This window comes from Mauremys mutica, chromosome 4 (genome assembly GCF_020497125.1).
Source record: "Mauremys mutica isolate MM-2020 ecotype Southern chromosome 4, ASM2049712v1, whole genome shotgun sequence".
In the NCBI taxonomy this organism is placed as follows: Eukaryota; Metazoa; Chordata; order Testudines; family Geoemydidae; genus Mauremys; species Mauremys mutica.
In genome coordinates this window covers 66,734,033-66,756,681 of record NC_059075.1, presented here as the reverse complement: position 1 = coordinate 66,756,681, position 22,649 = coordinate 66,734,033, and the positions used below count along the sequence as shown (strand labels likewise).

General features: G+C 43.8%; 1 protein-coding gene across 1 annotated transcript; it reads right to left on the bottom strand.

Annotated features, from left to right (window-relative positions):
- Window positions 1-8,419: 8,419 nt before the first annotated feature.
- LOC123368224 (synaptojanin 2 binding protein) lies at window positions 8,420-20,818 on the bottom strand. Its single transcript, XM_045012824.1, has 4 exons — window positions 20,588-20,818; window positions 12,707-12,843; window positions 10,454-10,549; window positions 8,420-9,058 (listed from the first exon to the last, which is right to left on the bottom strand). Exons 1-4 carry the CDS (start codon window positions 20,649-20,651, stop codon window positions 8,918-8,920), a joined length of 438 nt encoding a protein of 145 aa, XP_044868759.1. The 5' UTR covers window positions 20,652-20,818; the 3' UTR covers window positions 8,420-8,917.
- Window positions 20,819-22,649: the final 1,831 nt, after the last annotated feature.

Below are 22,649 nucleotides of genomic sequence, written 5' to 3'. Positions count from 1 at the left end.
TCTCATGTTAATGATTTTTAAAATACTTACACATTAGAAGAAGTATACAAGAGAGATCATTGACCTTCATAAGATACAATTTCACTATAAACAGATTCAACTCCATTCTGATTTAATTAAAGTTAGTTGGAAAAAGTGTACAATTTGATCATATCCCTCAACATAATTTAAACAAAGAATTTTCATCCATCACTGCTAATTAAATCACAAGATTGACATAGCAGCTAGGGAAAATACAAACAGAGAGCAGAAAAAGGACACAATCATTCAGCTGTGGCAGATTTGAATTTTGTACCAATTTTGCAACAGTAAAAAGGTACTCTCCCCTCTTCTTCTTGAGCATCAAGGGCCAGACTCTCAGACACAGTAACTGTTTTGTGTAGGTTTGTTGGTGCAAAGCAGCTATATACCCTAAGGAACTGAGCAGCATAAGTCTAGGACCACCTTAGCAGCTCCTGTATCACCGCCTCTGGCACAGGGAGTAGGGCTAGTAAAAGGAACATGACCAGGATGCTATTGTATGCCTCTGGTCTGAGTGAAGTAGCATAGCATAAATAGAGCCGTCTGAAGGCTGCTCTAATTATACTAGGGACCTTTGTTTTCCCATCCCAAATTGTTCCTTTGCCCAGATCTTGGCTAAACCACAGGATCTAGCCTCAGAGCATCTTAGCATCTAAACATTTCTTTCTTTCATCAAAATCAAAGAAGATATCACGTTTATCGTCAGAGCGTGAGTGTAAATTTGCATAGTAAAAGACACCAACCATCATGGTCATGGAATATCAATTAAATTACATTCCTTTTTCAATGAGTTTCCAATTACAGTCTCTATTTTGTATTGCATTTGCACATTTAGAAAGATGGACACAATGCTCTGAAAATAAAAATTTTTAATTCCCCCTCTTTTCACCATTATAAAGGGGGGGAAAACACTTCCCTACAACATTATGAGACATAATTAATGTGTAAAATTATTTTGCATTGCTGATACCCCACTAATTGATCTTGCTGTTTGGTGATCCAAAATATTCTTTGTACTGAAGTTATATGTTTAATAACCATTTCAACAGTTAAAATAGGAATTTTTTTAACATGATCTTCAGTTTCTTCTTGTAATTCCCAATCCTCACAACATCTGAATGCCAGATTTCCTAATATCTCAATTATCCTACCTAAAAGAGTTGCTAACCTGTTTGATGCAAGTCCTACTCTTCATTGCCTTATACCTTGCATGCTGATTTACATCTGAAAGTGGGTATTTTAAAATACTGCCCTTTTGATTGGGTTGAGTTATACATTCTGCACTGGTGTAAATAATTATTCAAGGGGAAAGGAAGTGGAGGATCAAATATTGACAAAGATACACTAAGGGAGGATAAGTTTTCAAAATACTTGTCATTTCCCCTTACCATCACTTCCTGCACATCATTTCCACTTAAATAATTAGGCTGAAGAAAGTGGACCCAGGTACTTATGCTTTCTCCACTATTAGCAAAAGTGGGGCACAGTAGGACAACTTCAGGGGCAAAGTAGATGTTGGCGAGACACAGGAGTCCCAGACCAGCAGCCCAACTAGTGCAAATAAGAGCTATTTATACTTCTTCCCAATTTCTCCAAGGTCAGTACCATCAGGAGGCTGGTCTCAGGAGGCCTACAGGCAGTTAGCAGCAGCTGCCACTTTATTGTTTCTAGTATATCTCATACTCGGCTCAGTTATAAGCCCGTTGAATTCCATGGTTCTCACTGTTTGGCTTTCAACCTCTAACAGATAAGGACTGGCAAATATCCAAGAACACTGGGCAGCCCTTACCGCAGTCCTGCAAGTGGTAGAAGAAAGCAGCAGGGCAGTGACCTTTCTAAAGACCCACTTCCTCCATACTACTTGGGTCCATCAACTTTACCCAAAGCCACTGAACTGGAGCTGGCCCCATCACCAGAGTACTAGTCAGGTGGCATCAAATATGTGGCCATGACTCCTCTGGGGCTGTGGCCTAAAATGTTCCATGCCTTGGCAGCCAACTAGTCCAGAGAAAGTGGATCTCTGCCACCACCCAGTATAAGTTTATAATAAGGATAAGGCCTTCCAGAGAAGACTGACTGTCTAACAGGTCCATCCTTACCCATACGCAAAGTACGTAGCTGCTTAGGGCACCAGGAAATTTGGGGTACCAAATTTCCTGGTGCCTGCGCAGCTGTGTGCTGCTCCAGCCCCTGCTCCAGCTCTTTCGCAGGGCCCTCGCCCCAGCCCTGCCCCCACTCCCCTGAGGATTCCAGAAGCAGTCGAGCCTGCACTCACCGGTAAGTAGAGCCACTCGGCCCCAGCCTGCTCTGCTCCCCTGGTTCCCAGCCACGCCGCCGGTGAGTGCTGGGAGGAGGTTCCCCCCTCCCCTCAAGCCTGAGAGCCAGAGGAGCTGAGCAGGCTGAGGCTGGGTCACTACACTTCCTGCAGGAAGTGGCCAGCCCCCTTGCCCCCGGCTGCGGAGGCCTGGGGCCCCACACATCCCCCTGCAGGGGGACTGTGTAGGGCACCAAAATGGACAAGGGGCTCATCTAAACTACAAACACTGTGCCAGCACAGCTATGCTAGTGGGGATGGAGCATATACTGGCAAAAGGAGGTCTTCTGACAGTAAACCACCTCCCTGAACAACACAAACTGTACTGCCAAAAGGCTCTTTTGCCGGTGTAAGCTGCATCTACATGATGGCTTTGCCAGCATAGCCGTGTTGGCTGGGATGCAGTTTTTTTCACATCTCTACTGACACAGTGGTGCTGGCAAAATGTTTTAGTGTAGACCTGGCCCCAGAGTGCAGCTGCAGTGAAGTCATGACTTTTAAGTGGTCATTTCATGACTGATTAAGGCTTAATGTAGCCTAGCTTGCGTGAAAGCAGGGAATGCCAAGCCCACTTGTACATTCCAAAGGGGAAGACTAAAAAGGAAGAAGCTAGAGACCCCAAGTTTGGCAGCCTATTGGGAGTATGGGTTGGGGATCCACCACCTTCATTTGATCTGTCTCTAACCCACTGTGGAACAGAGGTGAACAAATGAAAATCATGATCTGCTGACAAGTAACAAAAACAGCAGCAGCTTTTCAAAGGCAACTGCTTTTGTAACATAGTGAAAAATGTAGGTCAAGCACACATATTAGGCAGGGGAAAGAATATTTAGCAGAGTAACAGATGGCTGGAAGACTCACCCTCCCCCATTCTTGTCATGTACTCAGGGCAGCAAGTCACTCAGGCCACCATGGCTGCACTATTTTTAGTCCACTAGCTTGATGAGAACTAGGGTGGTTATGTCTCCTCCAGCTGGGAACCACACCCCTTTGCAGTAGGGACATGCCCTCAGATAGAGCAGCTCACAGGGTCTGATGTTAAACTTGTGACTAGCTCTCAGAATAGAAACTCTACCTCTGGAGCAGGTTGTTTAGGGTCCTACAGCCAGAAATGCTCTCTATTAGCCTGTCCCGTAGAGAATAATGGTGCAATTCGCAGAGGATTTCCTAGAAAACTAAGAGACCTTTTCATGTCTAGATTTCTTTCCACAACCTAGACCTTAATTAAAAACAAAAACACACACAGAAGTAAAGTTGATAAACGACAAGGTACCATTGTGACATTTCACTCCATATGATTTTATAAAAATATGCTAATGAGTGTAAATATAGTGTAACTGGAATATGCTTCATGCAAAAGGTCTCTTGTAAGGTATCATTACAAAGCTTATAATCTACTGAGTGTGGTCATCCTATTTGTATAAATGTATCATTCTTGTATCTGAAACTAGAAATATGAAATTAACTCTGAGGTCCTATTGTAATTATGCAAAGTGTGGGCCATTAATGATGGTTTGGAATCTTGATGGCTCCCATCAACTCAGACAATTGGTTGTAAATGGCTCTGTTTACTTGCAAGCCTTCCTGTGAGTCAGGCCAGGAAGAATGAAGGCTTGGGGTCTCCCAGGAGATGTGACCATGTCACCTGGTACTAGAATCCATCTTAAACCTGGGGCTTTTCCATTTAGAAGGAGGGGTGGGGACCCAGAGACACAAAACATTCCCGCCTTGTGCCAAAGCTATATAAGGGGGTGGAACAGAACAAAGGAGGTGGCAGTCATGAGAAATCCCCTAACTACCACGTGAGCTGGAACGAACAAGGACTGTACTGGGGAAAGGATTGGGCCCAGACTAGGAAGAAGTCTAGTCTGTGAAAGAAGATTATTGGATCATCTCTGAGGGTGAGATTTATCTGTAATCAGTTTCTTAATGTATTAGGCTTAGACTTACATATTTTTTGTTTTATTTTGCTTGGTAACTTACTTTGTTCTGTCTGTTATTACTTGGAACCACTTAAATCCTACTTTTTATACTTAATAAAATCACTTTGTGCTTATTAATTTACCCAGAGTAAGTAATCAATTCCTGGAGGAGCAAACAGCAGTGCATATCTCTCTATCTGTGTTATAGAGGGTAGACAATTTATGAGTTTACCCTATATAAGCTTTATACAAAGTAAAATGGATTTGGACCCCATTGGGAACTGGTTGTGTGGGTGCTGGAGACAGGAGCACTTATTAAGCTGTTTTCAGTTAAGTCTGCAGCTTTGGGGCACATGGTTCAGACTCTGGGTCTGTGTAGGAGCAGACTGGAGTGTCTGGCTCAACAAAGCAGGGTTCTGAAGGCCCAAACTGGCAGGGAAAACAGTCTCAGCATATCAGGTGGTAGTCCCAAGGGGGTCTCTGTGACCGAACAGAATTTTCCCTGGGGCTCTAGATGCCTGTTTTATGGCACCTTAAACGGTGCAAAGGAGCTGCATGGCCACTGAGACTAAGGCCAACAGGGAATTAATACAGACAGTTTCCTCTTGTGCCCACTCTCCCTTTAGAGATTTCCCCCATAGCTCTGGCTTGGTGCACACACTGGCAAAGGTCAGTGGGGGTGTAGCTAGCACTATCACTATCCATCTTGCAATTGTTTTGGGGATAGATGAGCAATTATTTTCTCCAGGATGGTCGGTCAATCTGTCAACATTCTTGACTACATGAATATCTCAACACTGCAATCAAACCTCCATTGCTGGCCCTGCCAGCTGAATCAGTCTCACAAGGCTCAGGCTAAGGGGCTGTTTAATTGCAGTGTAAATGGTTGGGCTTGGGCTGCAGGCCAAGTTCTGGGACCCTCCCACTTCGCAGGGTCCCAGAGCCACAACTGAGCTGCCCCCCAAGCCTCAGTCACCTGGCATAGGCCAGCCACAGGTTTTTAATTGCAGTGTAAACATACCCTTGGGGTATTCAGAAGCCGATAGGTCTCCCTAGCAGATAACTGGGAGCCAGATAGATGCTCTTAACTGACAAAGGCACATAATTTAAAAACCCAACCCAATATCTGCTTTTAGTTGCATCATCTTTTATGAACAGAAATTGCTTTTTGGTGGAATTTACTAACAATGGCCAAAAGGAAAAAAGAGCAGCTGCCACAGGAACTGGTGGTACACAGCACTTTGTTCATGGGTCCCATTCATGCCTGGTGTAACTCCAACTTGCCCCATTACTCTGTGGGCCAGTATGTGTTGGATATACAACTGGAGAGTAGTTATAGGACATATTTCAGACTCCAGAGATCACAGTTGGCCACAGGGAGGGGAGGGAAGGGCATTGTGTCACAGTTGAAGCTCCTTTGCTCTACATAATCTCCTTATTGATCTATATCCTTGTTATGCCATTGACTGCTGCTACAGATGACTGTCAAACTAAGAATTATTTTGCAATTCCTGCTAGTGACTTGGACTGTAACACCATCTTACCTTCAGGTGATATATTTTCTTCTGTTCCAGCAATGGTTTGCCATCTGTTTGCCCATTTCTATCTTAGAATACCAGGGTTGGAAGGGACCTCAGGAGGCCATCTAATCCAACCCCCTGCTCAAAACAGGACCAATCCCCAGACAGATTTTTGCCCCAGATCCCTAAATGGCCCCCTCAAGGATTGAACTCACAACGCTGGGTTTAGCAGGCCAATGCTCAAACCACTGAGCTATCCCTCGCCCAAGTACCAAACTTCCGTACATCCAGTTAATGGATTCATGCTCCCTGCAAGTTTCACAAAACATAAAACTGTCGCTTCTTCAATCTAATCTGAAAAGTGGTGTTCTCTTTCCTGGTGAGAGTTTGTAACTTATTTATGTTGTAGGTTCATTCTTATGGGTAGCTTTTACTGGTGAACGGTGCTGTATACGAAAAAAAAACCCAACAATCCAGTTACTAGTGGACATTCTTGTCTGAAGAACCATTAAGTTCAAAATGGCCAAGTTATTCTGACAGGAAGTGCCACCTTATAACAAGAGGTTCTATCTCCTCTGCATGGACAGATGGCCAAATGTTTGAGTAGAGACCTAGACTCACAACTGTACAGCCTTGATCATGGACACAAAGTTAGTTGGGCACCTTGCTGTGGATAATCACATTTATCTGCTTTGCATGCATAATCAAGCCATTGACCACGGAACTGTGGGCACAAACCATCCCCTTTGCACATACGGCTGCCAACATTTCACAGTACTTTTGGCAAGAGCAGAGGTTTGCTTTAGGAACCTTGGGCAAACTTCTCCCTCGTGCTCTCCTCCTTGCTGTGCCTGAAGTAAGGGATGCTTTATGTATATAGCTGGTGTAGCACTCTAGGATCCTTCATAATGCTATGGGAATGTCAAATACTATAGCACAAGGGCCTTCATTGAACCACTATAGAAGAACATCTCCAGCCAGTCATCCTGAGGCATTCTAAATATTTGTATAACAAAGTGTCCTGTAAAAAACAGAGGAAGGGTAGGGATGAGAATAGTAAAGAGCAGAGAAGGCCTTCAATTCAGTCTCTCTTGTTTGTATACATATATTGCATATGTGATTTTTGGCATTTATACAGACAATACATATCACTTGTCTTTTTGCAAAACAAATTCTTTCTGGGAGACAAGAAAACCAGGTCTTACTCCACTGAGGTCAGCTGATGTGTTTAAAACCAGACAGAGTAAGGAGTTACAATCCTGCAGATAAAATTCAATCACAGCTTTAAGGTCTCCAGCTTTACAGTCTTATTCACTAAACACCTCTACCACACACACACACACTTACTTCTTCCCGGCACTAACAAGCACGGTTCAGAGGCTACATCAAGCACCTAGAAGTCGCTTGTTCTACAGCCTATTTAAAAAACAAAAGATTAAAGTGCCTTGAAGCACGGACATCCTGTGCGTATTCTCCTCCCCGCTACCCCAATAGAGTGACTCTGGCTTCCTTCAGTCCAGATACTGGCCAGCTTTACTCTCTCATAGGAACATGGTATTACTCATTTCCCCCAGCATTATCATAGAACTAGCAGCCTGTTAAACACCCCATTAGGCTTTGTTGTTCTCCTTTGTGGCAAGGCATGGCATGTTTTTTGCCAATTCACCTTTCTTACCAAGCCTTCCCTGTCCCCCTTCTGCCCCCGCACCCGCAAGAAGAACCTAGTGTGGCTACAGAATACCTGCCAGGACTGTGCATCTTCCTCCTCCATCCCATGCTTTGCCCATTGGTGTAACTCCCCAGCAGCCATGTCAGAGCCTCAGCAAGCAAGCAATAGCCTAGATCAGGGGTAGGCAACCTATGGCAGGTGTGCCGAAGGCAGCACGTGAGCTGATTTTCAGTGGCACTCACACTGCCCGGGTCCTGGCCACTGGTCAGGGGGCTCTGCATTTTAATTTAATTTTAAATGAAGCTTCTTAAACATTTTAAAAACCTTATTTACTTTATATACAACAATAGTTTAGTTATATATTATAGACTTATAGAAAGAGACCTTCTAAAACATTAAAATGTATGACTGGCACGCGAAACCTTAAATTAGAGTGAATAAATGAAGACTCGGCACAGCACTTCTGAAAGGTTGCCGACCCCTGGCCTAGATGGACCAAGACAATACCACGGACCACTTCACGCTAAGGTCTTCCAGGCTGCAGGACACTGCAGACATCAGGTCAGCTGCTGCTGCAATAAGTCTGGGTAAAATGAGTGTTCCATTTCCATCCCGTGCCCCCCCAAAAAATATTCTGTAACCTGAGAGATGGGGCTTCTGGTAGCTCATGCTGTTGGTTCACCTCTACTTTAGAGACCTATCTGCGGGTTCAACAGTTACTCTCTCCCCCCATTGGGCTATTTCTGATGCTATTGGGTGTCTCTCTCCAGTATCCTAGCACTTTGTTGAAAGTCCCTTGCTACAATTCTTTGGTTCTTCATTCCTGAGCCTTCTATCCTTACTCCTTTCTCCTCCTACCTGAAGCTGCCTCCTGCCTTTCCAGGGCCAGACCACCACCTCACTGATACTGCATATTTGTTTTACATCAGCAGCTCCTCTGGGAACTTTAAGAGGGAAACCAGATTAGATGGTATACATTTCTCTAAGGCATTTATTTAATCACCCCACCCTACTCAAAAGAAGAAAATAAAAACAGTGCGCACTCCTCTTCATTCTTGATTCAGAGAGGTTGATCACTGGTTGTAGGAGGAATGAGATGAGAACAAGGAAATTCTCAAAATAAAAGTTTTGCTCTTAAAAACACAGCCACAGCCTTCTCCCCCCGAAGTCACATCTTAAAGTACAGAATAAGTATTTGAAAGTTCATGGTGTGAGAAAAGAGATGGCAAAACTTCCATGGGATCAGTGAAAATGGCACATTCGTTTACACACACTGATCTCACCTCCCCATTTACCTCCTTCCTCCGTCAACCCCACAAGAAAAATGAGAACATAGTGAACATCAGCAGCAGCTTTACAAGAGGCAACAATCCTTTGTGGCATTAGTCCTGGATAAAACTGTTGATTCTCTCTTTAAATTATAATGTAGCTATGGAATATATATGCACAGAGATCTTCGGAGGGGAATCTTTCACATCCGCTGTCGATACCTCATGAAGGCCCACACTGTAACCACTGCAATGGCCAACACTGGCACCAAAATGACAGCTAGGGGAATACCATCTGGTTCTCCATCTCCTCTGTGACCAGCTGGACCATTCTGTGGCTGCAACTAAAAGGGAAAGAAGAGCATCAGTGGCAAGGAGACCGTGCACCATTGGGGCAAGACAGAAAACAACCCTATGTGAGGAATGTGTGGTTCTAGAAACACACACGACATGGTCATCAGCATACAGTACACTTGGGGCCTGGGAGGGTTAGAATGCAGAACCTTCTGCTCCAAAAGGCATGACTCTGCAACTGGAGTCAAAGAAAACCTCTATTAGCTATGAGTAGTATTGATGCTTCCATATCCTCTTTGTAAGCCAGTAACTAGACAGAGAATCAAACACTTGGGACAGGTAAGATTCCATGCAGCAGATGGCAGTGGTACATGTACGTACACACACACCACAATTAAGCATGACCTAGTCACATACTATTTCACAAGAGCTGCCCTAGTGATGGTTCAGGATGGGTCAGCACTTCTTTATCAACTTTAGTGATGGCTAGAGGTGCCAGACAGCAGCGGATTTTGGATTCCTCTCTGTCTCCAGAGCTAGTACTGGTACAGTTTAAGCATCAGCAGCACATGCTTCCTTCCTGACACTACACATATGCCTCGACCCTGGAGGGAGGACAGCTAGGGATGAGAGGGGAGTTCTCTCTCCTTTGGAGAGTCTTCGGCCTCTCAGCTGAGACTGCCAACAAGGGGAACAACGAATGTCAAAAATGGTGGGGTTTTAATTGCATGGACACCTGCCCACTAGAACTGCACTGAGTCCAGCAACTCTTTTCACATAGGTACTGAACAGCCCACAGATTGTAACGTTTAATCACCAATGACTGGGCCAGATTTGAATCAGCAGCCTACCAGGAAAGGCTCAGTAGCCAAACACAATTTCTGTGCAACCCAGCCCCCTCTAGAGGGGTTTTACTCCTTACCTATAGAACTATATTCTGAATCAGGACTTGTCACACAAAGGTCCCAACCTCTTCTCCCACCATCTTACATCCCTCCCACCATGGACAACATGGCACCAGAGATTAAAATATGGGAGAAGACTTAGGACTTCATCTGACTGTCCGGTGAGACATATTTTCCTGTTAAATGACTGGATAGGAGGGTGGGACGATACCACTCCAACGCCTCTTAGCAAAGAAAAGATCAGAAGACTCCACCTTACTACACTTTCCAACCCCCTCCAGAGCATCACTAAATATGATGGATAGATGGATACTGCTGCTGTTCATTCACTTGAACATTCACTCTAGCAGTAGGGTACATTCATTACATAAATACAAACCCAATCCTCTAAATCCCCCCCACCCCAACCATTGTAGAAAGGAAGAGCAGAATTCCCAGAGGTTCAAAGCAGACAGGGATCTACAAGGAGTCTCCTACAGTCTGACCCAAACCATGGTAGCAGGGCCTCAAGGACAACTGCCAGGAGCTGGCAATACACACCTTGTGTTGAACTTTCAGAGAAACGTCACAGCCTGCATTCCTGAACAGTTCCACAGCATCCTTGTGCAGCAAGTTCTTCAGATCCCTGCCGTTAATCTAACACAGGAATAAAAAGGAGAACTGGTAGCTGTGAGATCAAAAGTCATCTCTCAGCACTACAGAACAAAATAACAGCAGCCAGTTTAGGTAGTCAGATTATTATTCTAAATGCAAGAGTTAATGACCGGAAGAAGGCACTAAAGTCACTTTCTGTTACCAGACAATTAAGCAGGACCTCCATATATGACAATGAGAGGATCGCAAACCGAAACTCCAATTCAAAGCATTGCTAAAAACTTTTCTAAGTTCAAAGTTGGTCCTGAACTTTTGCAGCTTGAGTTCACCTCTAATTCTGATATACAGAGGGTGAAGCAGGAGCTTAATACAACAGAATCCCATTTATCCAATCCAGCTATAAAATTACATGCCCATTAGCTTACCTGTCTTATTCAACCCCCTATTTACTTGAGTGGTTTTTGAGACTAAGTGGTCTGAAACATTTTTGAAATAAAAATGGGTTCTACTGTAACTGTTTTTTAAAAATCTTTTGGAGGAGCAGAGCAATGTCAAAGGAATTATGGTATTTTGAGGAGGAGGAAAACTTCTAGTACTGGATCTACTGAAAATGAAGTACACCACACAGTGGCTATGTCATTCTGAAACTGCCTGTAACCCCAAAATTTCTTCACAAGCCCTTGTCCACACTGAGGACTAAGTCCATGTCAGGTATGAAGTTCAAAAGCTAATCTGAGTTATCCAAGTCTCTCTTTTAAAAAAAAAAATAATAATAATAATAATAAAAATAAATAAAAAAACAAAACCATTGGCATAGCTGAAAACACAGTTCAGGTTATTTGCAAAGTTTGAAGAAAACAGGTTGAACCTTGATTTAAGATGAAGCATGAGAAATTTTAATCCAAAGAGAAGAGATGTGGAGAAAGTTACATGGAAGCAAAAAACAGGAGGCCTGAGAGCAGGTGCCCTTGCTGGACCACTGAATACACAGGTTGCCCTATACTGTGACATTAATCTACTGTCAAATGCTGTGGCATGGAATGCTTAACGGATGAATATTGATTAACAAATTCAACATGCAAGCCAAAATAAAAACCTGCATCTTCAGTTAGTGAACACCTTCGCCCTTTTATTGGCTTTCAAGGATAAACAACACACTTTTATTGGAAATAAGGCTTGAAAAATGGATAAGACCCATTGGCTAGGCAAATACACCAATGGAAACCCAACCAGGGGATCTACGCAAGATTACTCCCTACAATATATTCCATGGTGCTTTGTCCTGTCCAGTTTTAAATAATTCCAGTAATGTGGTTGCTACTACTCACAAAATAATGTTTCAAAGCCTTGTAGATTTCATCATCATGAAGTATCTCCTGATACTCAGCGTAAGGTGTTCTTTTGCTAAATTTCATCCCATTACTCCTAGTAATTCCTAATTGGATCTCACTGAACTATTCTTCCCCCTTCTGAGAATTTACATCCTTCAACTGCTTGTACACAGTTATTACACTGTTAGGATAAGGTACTTATCCATCACTCTTTGGTTCAGCAATCAAGCGCCAACTTACACAAACTAAGAGTGGCTTATTTATATAAGCCTAAAACTGGAACACAAGTTTAAATATATATTTTTATATAATTAAAATCCATTAAACATACAAATGATTATCGTATTTTAGCAGATTTCTTTGTTCTTCTTTTGCTTGTTAAAGTGCTATCACCTTGTATAACTGACAATAGCAACAGGAAAATCTTCAGACCACATCTAATCCACCTTAACCATGGTATTGGCAAGGAAAGCAGCCATGGTTACAGTGAAACCTTTCAGAGGAAACCCAGCTCCTCCTGAACAAAGGGTTAATAATAATCCCGATCACACTGACTAGTATGCCGGGGAGAGAAACCTAACAACTGGAAGATGGATTCTCCTCCCACATAGATATAAATCACAAGCAACTCCAGAAAAGTCAGTGGAGCTACAGTACTGAAATACCACACTGAGAGGAAAATCAGGCTATTGGTACCATAAAAAACTTAGCTGTGGAAGCTCAGAGGCCAAGGAATGTTTCCAAAAAAGCAAGAAGGCAAAACTGGATGAAGATGGTCTCTGGCCCACAGAATGTCCCATCTCATCTCCTTGCTGGCCAAAGATCTCCCTGATCCCCCCAAACACATGCCTTCCAGGAAGTGACTTACCGCTAAAATTTTGTCTCCTTCCTGTAATCGGCCATCAAGGGCAGCAGCCCCATCTTCTTTGATCCGGCTGACGTAGATGCCACTGTCGTTGGCAATGTACTGCTGATCCAACCCACCAACGATGTTAAAGCCCAATCCTGAGACACACAGGAGACAGAATTTCGAGTAGATAAGAAAATAGGTCCAATACATCTTTGTAGTTAGGGGGAAAAAGTTGCCCCAGTGCAGCAGTGCCTTCTCCAGTCCTCACTATCCATAACACCTTCTCATCAATAACTGTTTCTTTCAAGAAAACCAAAAGACTCTACATTTCACAATGGACCACTCTGTAGGTCTAGCTTCAAGCAATAATTAATCAAGCCTCCAACACCTTTGTGAGGCAGGAAGTATTATCCCCATTTTATAGATGGGGAAGCTGAGGCACCAAGAGGTTACCTGACAGGCTCAGGGTGTCCGAGCCCACATCACTCAACTTCCAGTCCTGTATTTAACCATGATTTAAAGTCATTGGATCAGGCCCTAGGGCATCCCTAGCTTCTGTTTGTCAAGAGGGTGGAGATGGATGGCCAGAGAGAGATCACTTGATCATTACCTGTTAGGTTCACTCCCTCTGGGCATTGGCCACTGTCGGTAGACAGGATACTGGGCTGGATGGACCTTTGGTCTGACCCAGTCTGGCTATTCTTATGTTATGTTCTTAGAGTATTTGAGTGCAGAGTTTTACCCAAGGACATAATGAGTTGACAGACTTCTTACCCACTTCACATTTTATGTAAGCATCAGCAGCAACTGTGCAAGCACTTTGTGGAATCTGAAACAGGACAGGAAATGAATTCAAAGGACTAGGGTATTAAAAGAAAAGAAAAGAAAAGAAAAGAAAAGAAAAGAAAAGAGTCACCAAAAAATTTAAATGGAAGTTATGGCCTGATTGAGGCAGTTTGGGGTTTTTGTGTTTGTTAAAAATAAAGTTGATTACAGAACTCTGGCTGTAACCAGCCGGCGGATTAAAGTGCATTGGAAGATTAAGACTTGTTGCTTAGTCTAATCCAGAAGAACAGACTGAACTCAAAGGCTGGAGCCCCATGGACTGCTAGAGCACAGTCTGTTCCACAATGCAAAATATTTGTAAAGAATAAATGATGAGGAGGGAGACGATCCGGCAGTATGAAACTTGGGAAGTCAGGAGTGGACAGACCAAACATCTGAGGGACGGAAGGGAGAAAATAGTCTCCTTCTGACATGATCCTGTTACTCAGAAGCTACTCCAAGCATGGTCTGAAAGCAAATCCCAGATGCACACTTAACCAGGCTGATGCTCTCTCCTTCGATGCACTGGGTAGAGGAATATGAAACAGGAGATTTGTGAACAGAATGGCAAATGAAAATTAATTTGTCCCGCCTTGGAAGTAGCTTTTTAGCTCAGTTATATGAGATCAGACGGTCTGGGGTGAGCTACAGCGTTCAGAGAGTGCCCCTACTGGCTGATAAATATAGCAACACTAATGGCAGCCTCGACATTCCCAAGCCTCTTTGTTCCATTTCCTGTCAGCTTCAGACAAATGGTGGAGAGGATGGAATTGCTAGCAGGGTTTGGGAGAAGCGAGGCAGTGATGTTACTAATGTTACTTGAATGAGATGCCACAAAAAGTGTGTGGTAAAAACCAAACAAGCCCACAAAGCATTTCCCATGAAGCATAATAATCCTGGAACAGAGAAATCCGTGACAGAAAACTTGAGAGGAAGTCAAGATTTACCAGAATCATCAGAGGATCCCATTCTAGTGATAGAAACACTAATGAACAATAACAAAAGTGAGATTTTTCATAGGGTTTCAGCAATCAAGGCAAAATGTAGAAGACTCATTATTTCTATCAAAGGATGCAGTCTGGAAGATGCGGAGGAGGGATATTTTTGGTGACCAGAAACAAATACAGTGGATTCCACTTATTAGCATCTCCTCCGTTGCCAGCAAAAAGTTGCTATTAACCAGCAGTTGCTAATAAGTGGAAGACAGGTTTGTGAGGCAGCAGTGGGGGAAGGAAGTGCTGGGATGTGCCTTCTCTGGTTGCAGCCCCACAAACCTGCTTGCAAGTAGCACAGCAGCAGGGAACTGAGATGCAGCCGGAATGCCAGGGCTTTCCAGGAAGCACTGGGAGCCCACGGAGCTGCATGGTACTTCTCCCTGTACTCTCCAGATTAGGGAGCTCAGCACATTCCAGCACTTCCTTCCTTATGGAGTCCCTCAGCAGGGTGCAGTTGAGAGAGCACAGGGACAGAGAGAGGTACCATGCAGTTTCAGCATCTGAGCTGCAGCTACCTGCTTTTACCCACAGCTTCCCTTCCCCTCTCCTGCCCACCCACAGCCCTTATCTCCTGTGTGGTCCCAATCTACAGGAGAGTTTGCAGACCTGCTCTGCCAGAAGGAAGCACTGGGATGAGCTGAGCATCAGCAGCAAGCAGATTTGTGGAACTGCAGCCAGGTGATCTCTGCACTCCCCTCTCTGCCTGCAGGTGGAGCCTTTCTTCCAAAAAAAGTTGCTAATAAGCAGAATGCTGTTACCAGTATCTGAATCCCATCAACATTCTAATCAATGGAAGGGAATTGGTTCCCAGCAAAATGTTGCTATTAACTAGAAGTTGTTAATATCCAGGTTGCTATTAAGCAGAATCCACTGTATTCAGAACAGGTGCACGTTTCACAATTCTTCCTTTTCAAAGAAGAGAGAATCGACATTGATCTTTCTACAGGCTAAGAAAGATACCAACTGGCAAAATATTGCAAGATGAATCTATAAAATAATTTGGCATTCCATAAAATGTGATTTTTGAGCAGCATAAACAGAATATATTTTTAAATATACTGTTCTGCCATTGTAAATACTTCTTCCTGTTCAACAAATTTTTGCCAGAGATGCGACCATACCCATCTTAACAGTTTGCAAGCACAGTCAACATTCATATTTAATAAAGGATTGAACTAAACAGGCACCTGAACTTTGCCAAAGAAGTGAATGATAAACTATGTGATAAGTGCTTTGATATTATGAGGAAATGAAGACACCTTGGACCCTACAGATTATCTTGCTATCTAACTCTATAAAATAATCTAACCCTTATAAGAAGTGTATCAACAATCATAGCTAAGAGCCAGAGGCCCTAACACAAAGACACCAAGTGCTAGCAAATAAATTCAGGTCAGAGTGTTCTCTAATGTACAAGAATAACTGCAAGTCAGCATGAGCCCCAAGGCATACATCTAGCAAGTTAGAATTTGATCAGCAGGTTGAATCATGCCCTGATGCTGACACTAAAGCAGCAGTGCTAAGACATCTGAAGCAGCACCAGGATAAGGAGTAGCCTAACAACTGTACACCAGCCTCACACACCTGAATTGAACTGGATAATTCAAAGGATATGTAGTCTTTCACCTTTTGACCATCAGATTGCACATATTCAAGGTCAGGTACTTGGATACTAATGTTATGAGCAGCGTACAAAGTCCTGGACAGAAATATTAGATAGGTTAGTAGTGACAACAAGTTGTTACCATAAGTCAATGTGAAATAACTTGCTAGACTCAAGTCATACCTACCTTCAGTAAGGAATTAAAAAAGCTGAGATTTCCTCTTCCCCTTTCTCTTTATCTCTCTCATTTAAAAAACACACACACACACACAAAAAAAAGTCAAACCTCAAAACATATATCCTCTACTTTAAGGAAATCCAGAAAATAGCAGTGCTCTGGAACTGACTTCTTCATGGTCTTCCTAAACTCCGTTCCCCGTCAGTTCTATACAGTGAAATGTTCTTATGGCTGTAGGATGATATCACCAAGAGAAATTAAGAAAAAGAAAAAAAAAGTTTTTGAAATGTTCAGATCCCCTCAGTGAGGGGTTGACTGCAGATACTGAAGTACCACCTTCTATAGTCAGTCACTTCAGTTTAGGATCACAGCATACCAGAAGGACAAGATGAGGGAAGTTTTCACTGCTCTACCTATGAGGTACCTGTTCCAGGAATAACTAGAAGACTTCATCTTTCAAGGATGTCAAGACAGCACCTTTCACTGGAACTAGATTCACTTAGATTCACTGGATCAGCGGGTAGTGTTCGATGCATCGGGGATCAGTTTATCATGTCTCGTCTAGACACAATAAATTGATCCCAGAATCGACACCTGTACTCCACCTCAGCAGGAGAAATAAGCAGAGTCAATGGGGGAACTGCGGTGGTCGACTTGCCGCCGTAAGGACGGCCAAGTAAATCGAACTAAGATACTTTGAACGCGAATAGCGTAGCTGAAGTCAAACCTCCCCTCCAGTGTAGCCAAGGCCTAAGAAAAACAATGATACCTGCAACAGAGATGTGGGTGTTGCAGTCTCTGGAAAGGGTGACTGGAGCCAAAACTGGTCACCAGCCATACACAGCACTGAAAATCTGCCAGATCTTCAGTCCATACCATTCATACTTATTTTAATTAAAGATGAGCCTTGAGCCATGCAGACCAGTTCCAGAGTCAAAACCTCCACAACGTTTGTGGCGCTTTGGATTCAGGAGTTTGAGTCAGGCCCATAGCTAACTGCAGTTTGAATTTTTTATTGCATAATCTATTCTGAAGGAGGAAACAAAAAGTTTGATTGGCCCAGCACAGGGGCGGCTCCAGGCCCCAGCACACCAAGCGCGTGCTTGGGGTGGCAAGCCGCGGGGGGTGCTCTGCCAGTTGCCATGAGGGCAGCAGGCAGGCTGCCTTCGGCGGCTTGCCTGCAGAGGGTCCGCTGGTCCCACGGCTTCGGTGGACCCTCCGCAGCCTGCCTGCCGTGCTTGGGGCGGCAAAATCCCTAGAGCCGCCCCTGGCCCAGCAATAGCACACGGCTGTAATGAAAAAACTACCCTTTCTATATCCTTCACTCCACTCCCTTTCCCTCCCCTTAGCTACCTACTTAATTAACCCACCAAACAGCAACAGTAAACACAAAGCAGTTAGTGTGGTACATTGTCACCCTGACCAAATTTTTTCAGAAGTGGGTTCTGATTTTGGGTGCCGTGTGTCCATTTCAGAAATGCAGAGCAACCGTACCGCCAGCTGAATTCCACAGGAGCTGGGGCTGCTCTGCACCTCTTGGGAAAACAGCACAGGTTTCTCTCTCAAAGCAGGAGGCACTTTTGAAAATTCTGGGCCTTGTCCGCTGTGGGAATGTGAGTCATGTTTTGCATCAGTATACAACACATTCTTTATGCTACCAGTATGCTGAGTGAATTTGTGTCTGCAATTGACACTTCAGCCATGCTATTAAATTTCTTTAAATAAAGGCTTAAAAAGAAAAGGCAATCCAAGTTAGAATCCTCACAGGCCCACTCCAGCTCCACAGGTTCTAGGGGCCCAACATTCAGCATGTCTGAGGGTATTTCGTACTGCTACCACAATGAGTTTGGTGGGCAGTTTTGAGTAGAAAAATTGTACCTCAAAGCAGGGCCTGGTTTTTATCCTCAGCTGGAGAATGCCATCATGGCATGGATCAGGATACAAGAAACTGCAGGGATGTTTCTAGTGGAGGACTATGATCAAGGGGATGGAAATTGTTGAGACATAAAGTGGGAGAAAGTGCAGCTGGTTGGAGCCTAGGTTACAGCACAAGCAGCTAACAATTTTATAGGCGTTTAAAGGAGGCTACAGTTGATGCTAAGCAGCACTGTAAATCATGTAACAGAGGGGTAGCCGTGTTAGTCTGGATCTGTAAAAGCAGCAGAGAGTCCTGTGGCACCTTTGTTAAGTCAAGATGTTTTCATCCTCCGGCCAAGTCTATACTACAAAAATCACATCAACCTAATACAGCAGACAGCCACCACAATTATTAAATTGTTTGTATGTCTGCACACTTGTCTCCTTGCATCCACAGTGCACGTCTTCACAAGGAGCACTTGTATCGATTGTATTGTCAGTGTGGAGCATTGTGAAATGGCTCCTGAAAGCCAATAACAGGCGACACAGACACTGACACTGCATTGACCTAACTACATCGACCACAACTTTATGCTGCTCGTGGAGGTTAGGTTACTAAATGGGCATAGAGAGGCACTTACATCAGCAGGAGCCAAATTTAAAGTGAAGACTCTTCCACTGTGTAGCACAGACCAGGCCTTCATCTAGACAAAGCCAAAGGCCTGAATTTTTGAAAGGCATTTAACCACTGCTGCACTCCATGTTGTGCTAACTGATTTAGAAGCCTAAAATCCCATCTGCAAATGACTTAGGGCTTGGCTACACTTGCAAGTTGCAGCGCTGGTAGAGGCTTTCCAGCGCTGCAATTAGTAACCGTCCACACCTGCAAGGCACATCCAGCGCTGCAACTCCCTGGCTGCAGCGCTGGCTGTACACCTGACCAGGTTGGGGTGTAGCGATTGCAGCACTGGTGATCCAGCGCTGCTCATCAAGTGGGGACACACACCAGGGCTTTTATTGGCCTCCAAGGAATAAGGAGATATCCCAGAAAGCTTTTAACTAAATTACTCTCTTTGTTTTGTTGTGAACTCCAATCGGAGCTCCGTTGAACTGCTTATCTAAAAAACAAACACTGATCACAGCAAACAGGAGCTATCTGTACCTGGCTGTGAACGATCAAATGAGAGGCAGGGAGTGAATGTTTGCTTGACAGAGAAACAGCGTTGGAGGCAGGCTGTTTGCAATTAAGAGTTAAGACTAAGGGCTCGCGAACATTTTGTGATTTTTCAATCCAGGAAACTAACACACAGTGTTGGCTCCAAAAATCCACTCTCTCTCTCTTCCCCGCTCCCTGTCACAGTACACCACCCTCCACCCCCCTCTTTTGAAAAGCACGTTGTTGCCACTTGAATGCTGGGATAGCTGCCCATAGTGCAGCACTCCCAACAGCGCTGCAAATGTGGCCACATACCAGCGCTGGTAGCTGTGAGTGTGGCCACACACCAGCGCTACAAACCGTAAGTGTAGCCAAGCCCTTAGGTATTTAGGAATCCCATTGACAGTGCCTAAATCCCATTTGGAAATGAGATTTAGACTCCTAAAATCAGTTAGGCATCACAACACTCAGTGCAGTAACACTTAAATACCTTTAAAAACCAGGGCCAAAGTGCTAATAATTAACAAGCAGCATCTCTCCCATCTCTTCAAGCAAGGTAGGACTACTTCACTGCTGGCTGCATTATCTTACAACTCTAGGATTGTTCTCCCCCCTCACTTTCATTAATTGATTGGTAGCACAAATACACAGTTGTTCAACACCAGGGCTTCCCATTCAGCCTTGCTTTCTATGTTTGTTTTTATCTCTTAGATTGCCCTTTGAGGGGAAAGAACCCCATTACAGTTTAAAGTCAGTATCTGGTTAAACCTCAAGTACCCCATAGTTGTTCTTTTTTAAAAAGAAAAACCATACTTGTATTTCCTTGGAAGAAAATCCAGCTGCATTCTTTTCCCCAGCCCCTTTTAATTGTGGAGATTTTATTTATAAGACTTTTTTTCAGCTGCAGCACAAGCCAACTCCACTGTAGGAGGCCAACATAACTGAGCAATTAGCAAACTCCTTTAGAGGCATATGAATCAAAGTGCAATGCAGTGTTAGCCCCACCCCGAGAAAAGCTGCAAGTACGTTTGAAAAGCAAAGTTTTGTGGGTTTTATTAAAACAAAACAAGACAGATTCCTTCTGCCTAGATTTGTCTTCCACACGGGAAGGTATTTGCAAATGACTTTGCTACTAGAAACTAGCGCCAGGATTACACAGGCCTCAGGCCGGACCTTCCCTGGCAGCTGTGAAACCAAGTGAGTTACACAGAGCCGGGCTCCACGCCAGATCACAAGTACCCAGATCCAGCAGACCAACCTCCCACCCCCATCTTTAACTCTGTACCTGACGGTCCTCTGGTGAGATCAATCACTTCCTCCAAAAGGACCCAACCCACTCCTCCGTTCATGTTGCACTGTTTTAAAGATCACTCTCTTTGTCTGCCTACCACCGCCACCTGATTGCCCTCCTCTCCGCAGTTGTTGAAGGTGAAATAATCTCCCGGGCCTGAAGCAGCAGCCGCTGCTGCGGCACTTTCAGTTTCATCAGCCTCTGAACAGGGCGGGAGGAGACCCTGCTAAGATCTCTGGGATTTGTAGTGTTATCTGGAATTACAACTCACTTTCATTCTTACTGGTTTCCTTCCACAGCGCCCCCACCCCATGTGTTTCGTGAGGTAAACTAACAGGATACCAGGATCCGAACCAAAACTACCTTCAAATGAATCTGCCTCTGGATTTAGTGGTAAATTATCCCAAATCTTCCCCATCCTGCAAATGTAATACATGTTCATTTTAACCCTATTAAATATTTTACATATATTTACTGTATAATTTTCAAAAATCAATGAATTAAGCAATTTTATACAGGAAGGGGCTAAACAAGTTTTTTAAAGGGTTTAGATGTTGTGACTTTTTTCCAAGCTTTACAAACATTTCAGTGTCTTAATTTAAACCATTGTTTTCCCAGGGAAATTTTTAAAAAATGTGTCTAAATTGAAGCCTGTGATATTTAAAAAAAAATAGATACTTGTTTTAAAAAAAAGTCTGGGATGATCAGGGAAATATTTAAAAAACAAACAAACAAATATGCAGATCAGAACTCCAGTAGTGCCAGAGCCACTCAGAACTTGAACCTCAAAAACATCAAGTTCTGTTCTAAACTTACAACTCATAATTTTCAGAGGGGCTCCAGGTGAAGTGAAATTAGCTCTCCCATCCTTAATTTTAACCAGAAGGTTTTCAAAGTCAGGTTCGAATCCTGAAAATGAATGCATATGTGTGGATCCCTGCCCCAGAATCTGCTTGAGCAGCTCAGTTTGCTTTTCTCCAGCTCTTACAACCAGTTAAAGTAAAGGGCCTGGACCATCTTTCACTTAAGGCCCAAATCAGAGCTCACTGCTGCACTAGCGCCAAGTCCTGTGAATCTTACCATTCTATTCAATTCTGTTCTACTTAGGCCAGTCGTCCCAAACGCGGTGCCCACGGGCACTATGGCACCCGCCGGGGCATCTGTGTGTGCCCACGTACTGTCCAGCGGATGAGCATCCGCCGAGAAGCAGCGTCATCCATGCCGCTGAATCTTAGTGAAGATTAGCTTACTGACTCTTGATGCACATTTTTGTAAAGGCTGCGAGCAAGTGAAACTAGGATTTTAAACAACAAAACGATCAGAATCTCATGTTTTAATGGCGTCGCCGCCAAAATGCTGCTGATTTTCAGTGGAGATGCCTATGGACGTTGCCGCTTGTTGGCGGCATTTCGACGGCGACGCCTACTGACATTGCCGCTTGTCAGTTGCATTTCGGTGGATGCTCATCTGCCGGCCACGGTCCTCAGTGGCTCATCGTCCAGCGCCCGCCAGACGAAAAAGGTTGGGGACCACTCACTTAGGCGATTATTCGGGGCCAACCACCACTATTGTTAATTATTATTGATTTGTATTATTGCAGTGTCTAGGGGCCCCTGTCATGGACCAGGACCCCACTGTGCTAGGCACTGTACAAATACAGAGCAAAAAGCTGATCCCTGTCCCAAAGAGAAGAGACAAATGATGGAGACAGAAAGACAGACAGGACAGCACAACAGTGAGACGATAGTATCATACCACAGTATATTGACATTGACGTTAATGAAAATTGAATAGAGTGCAAAAATATGGAGCTTTTAAAAAAAAAAAAATATGGAGCTTCCATTAGCTCTAGTCTGCTGAGAAAAACATTCGGACTTTGCAAAGCATGTTGCTAAACTTTCTTTATTTACTGTGGGTTATTTATTGGTTTACTACTTCTTAGTATTGCTTTCTTTACTAAAATTTGAAATAATTGATAAAGCTTAAATACCATCCTCCTCAGTTTAAGGTGCGCCTATTGCGTCTCTAAATTAAACTTAATAGCATGACTGGTGGC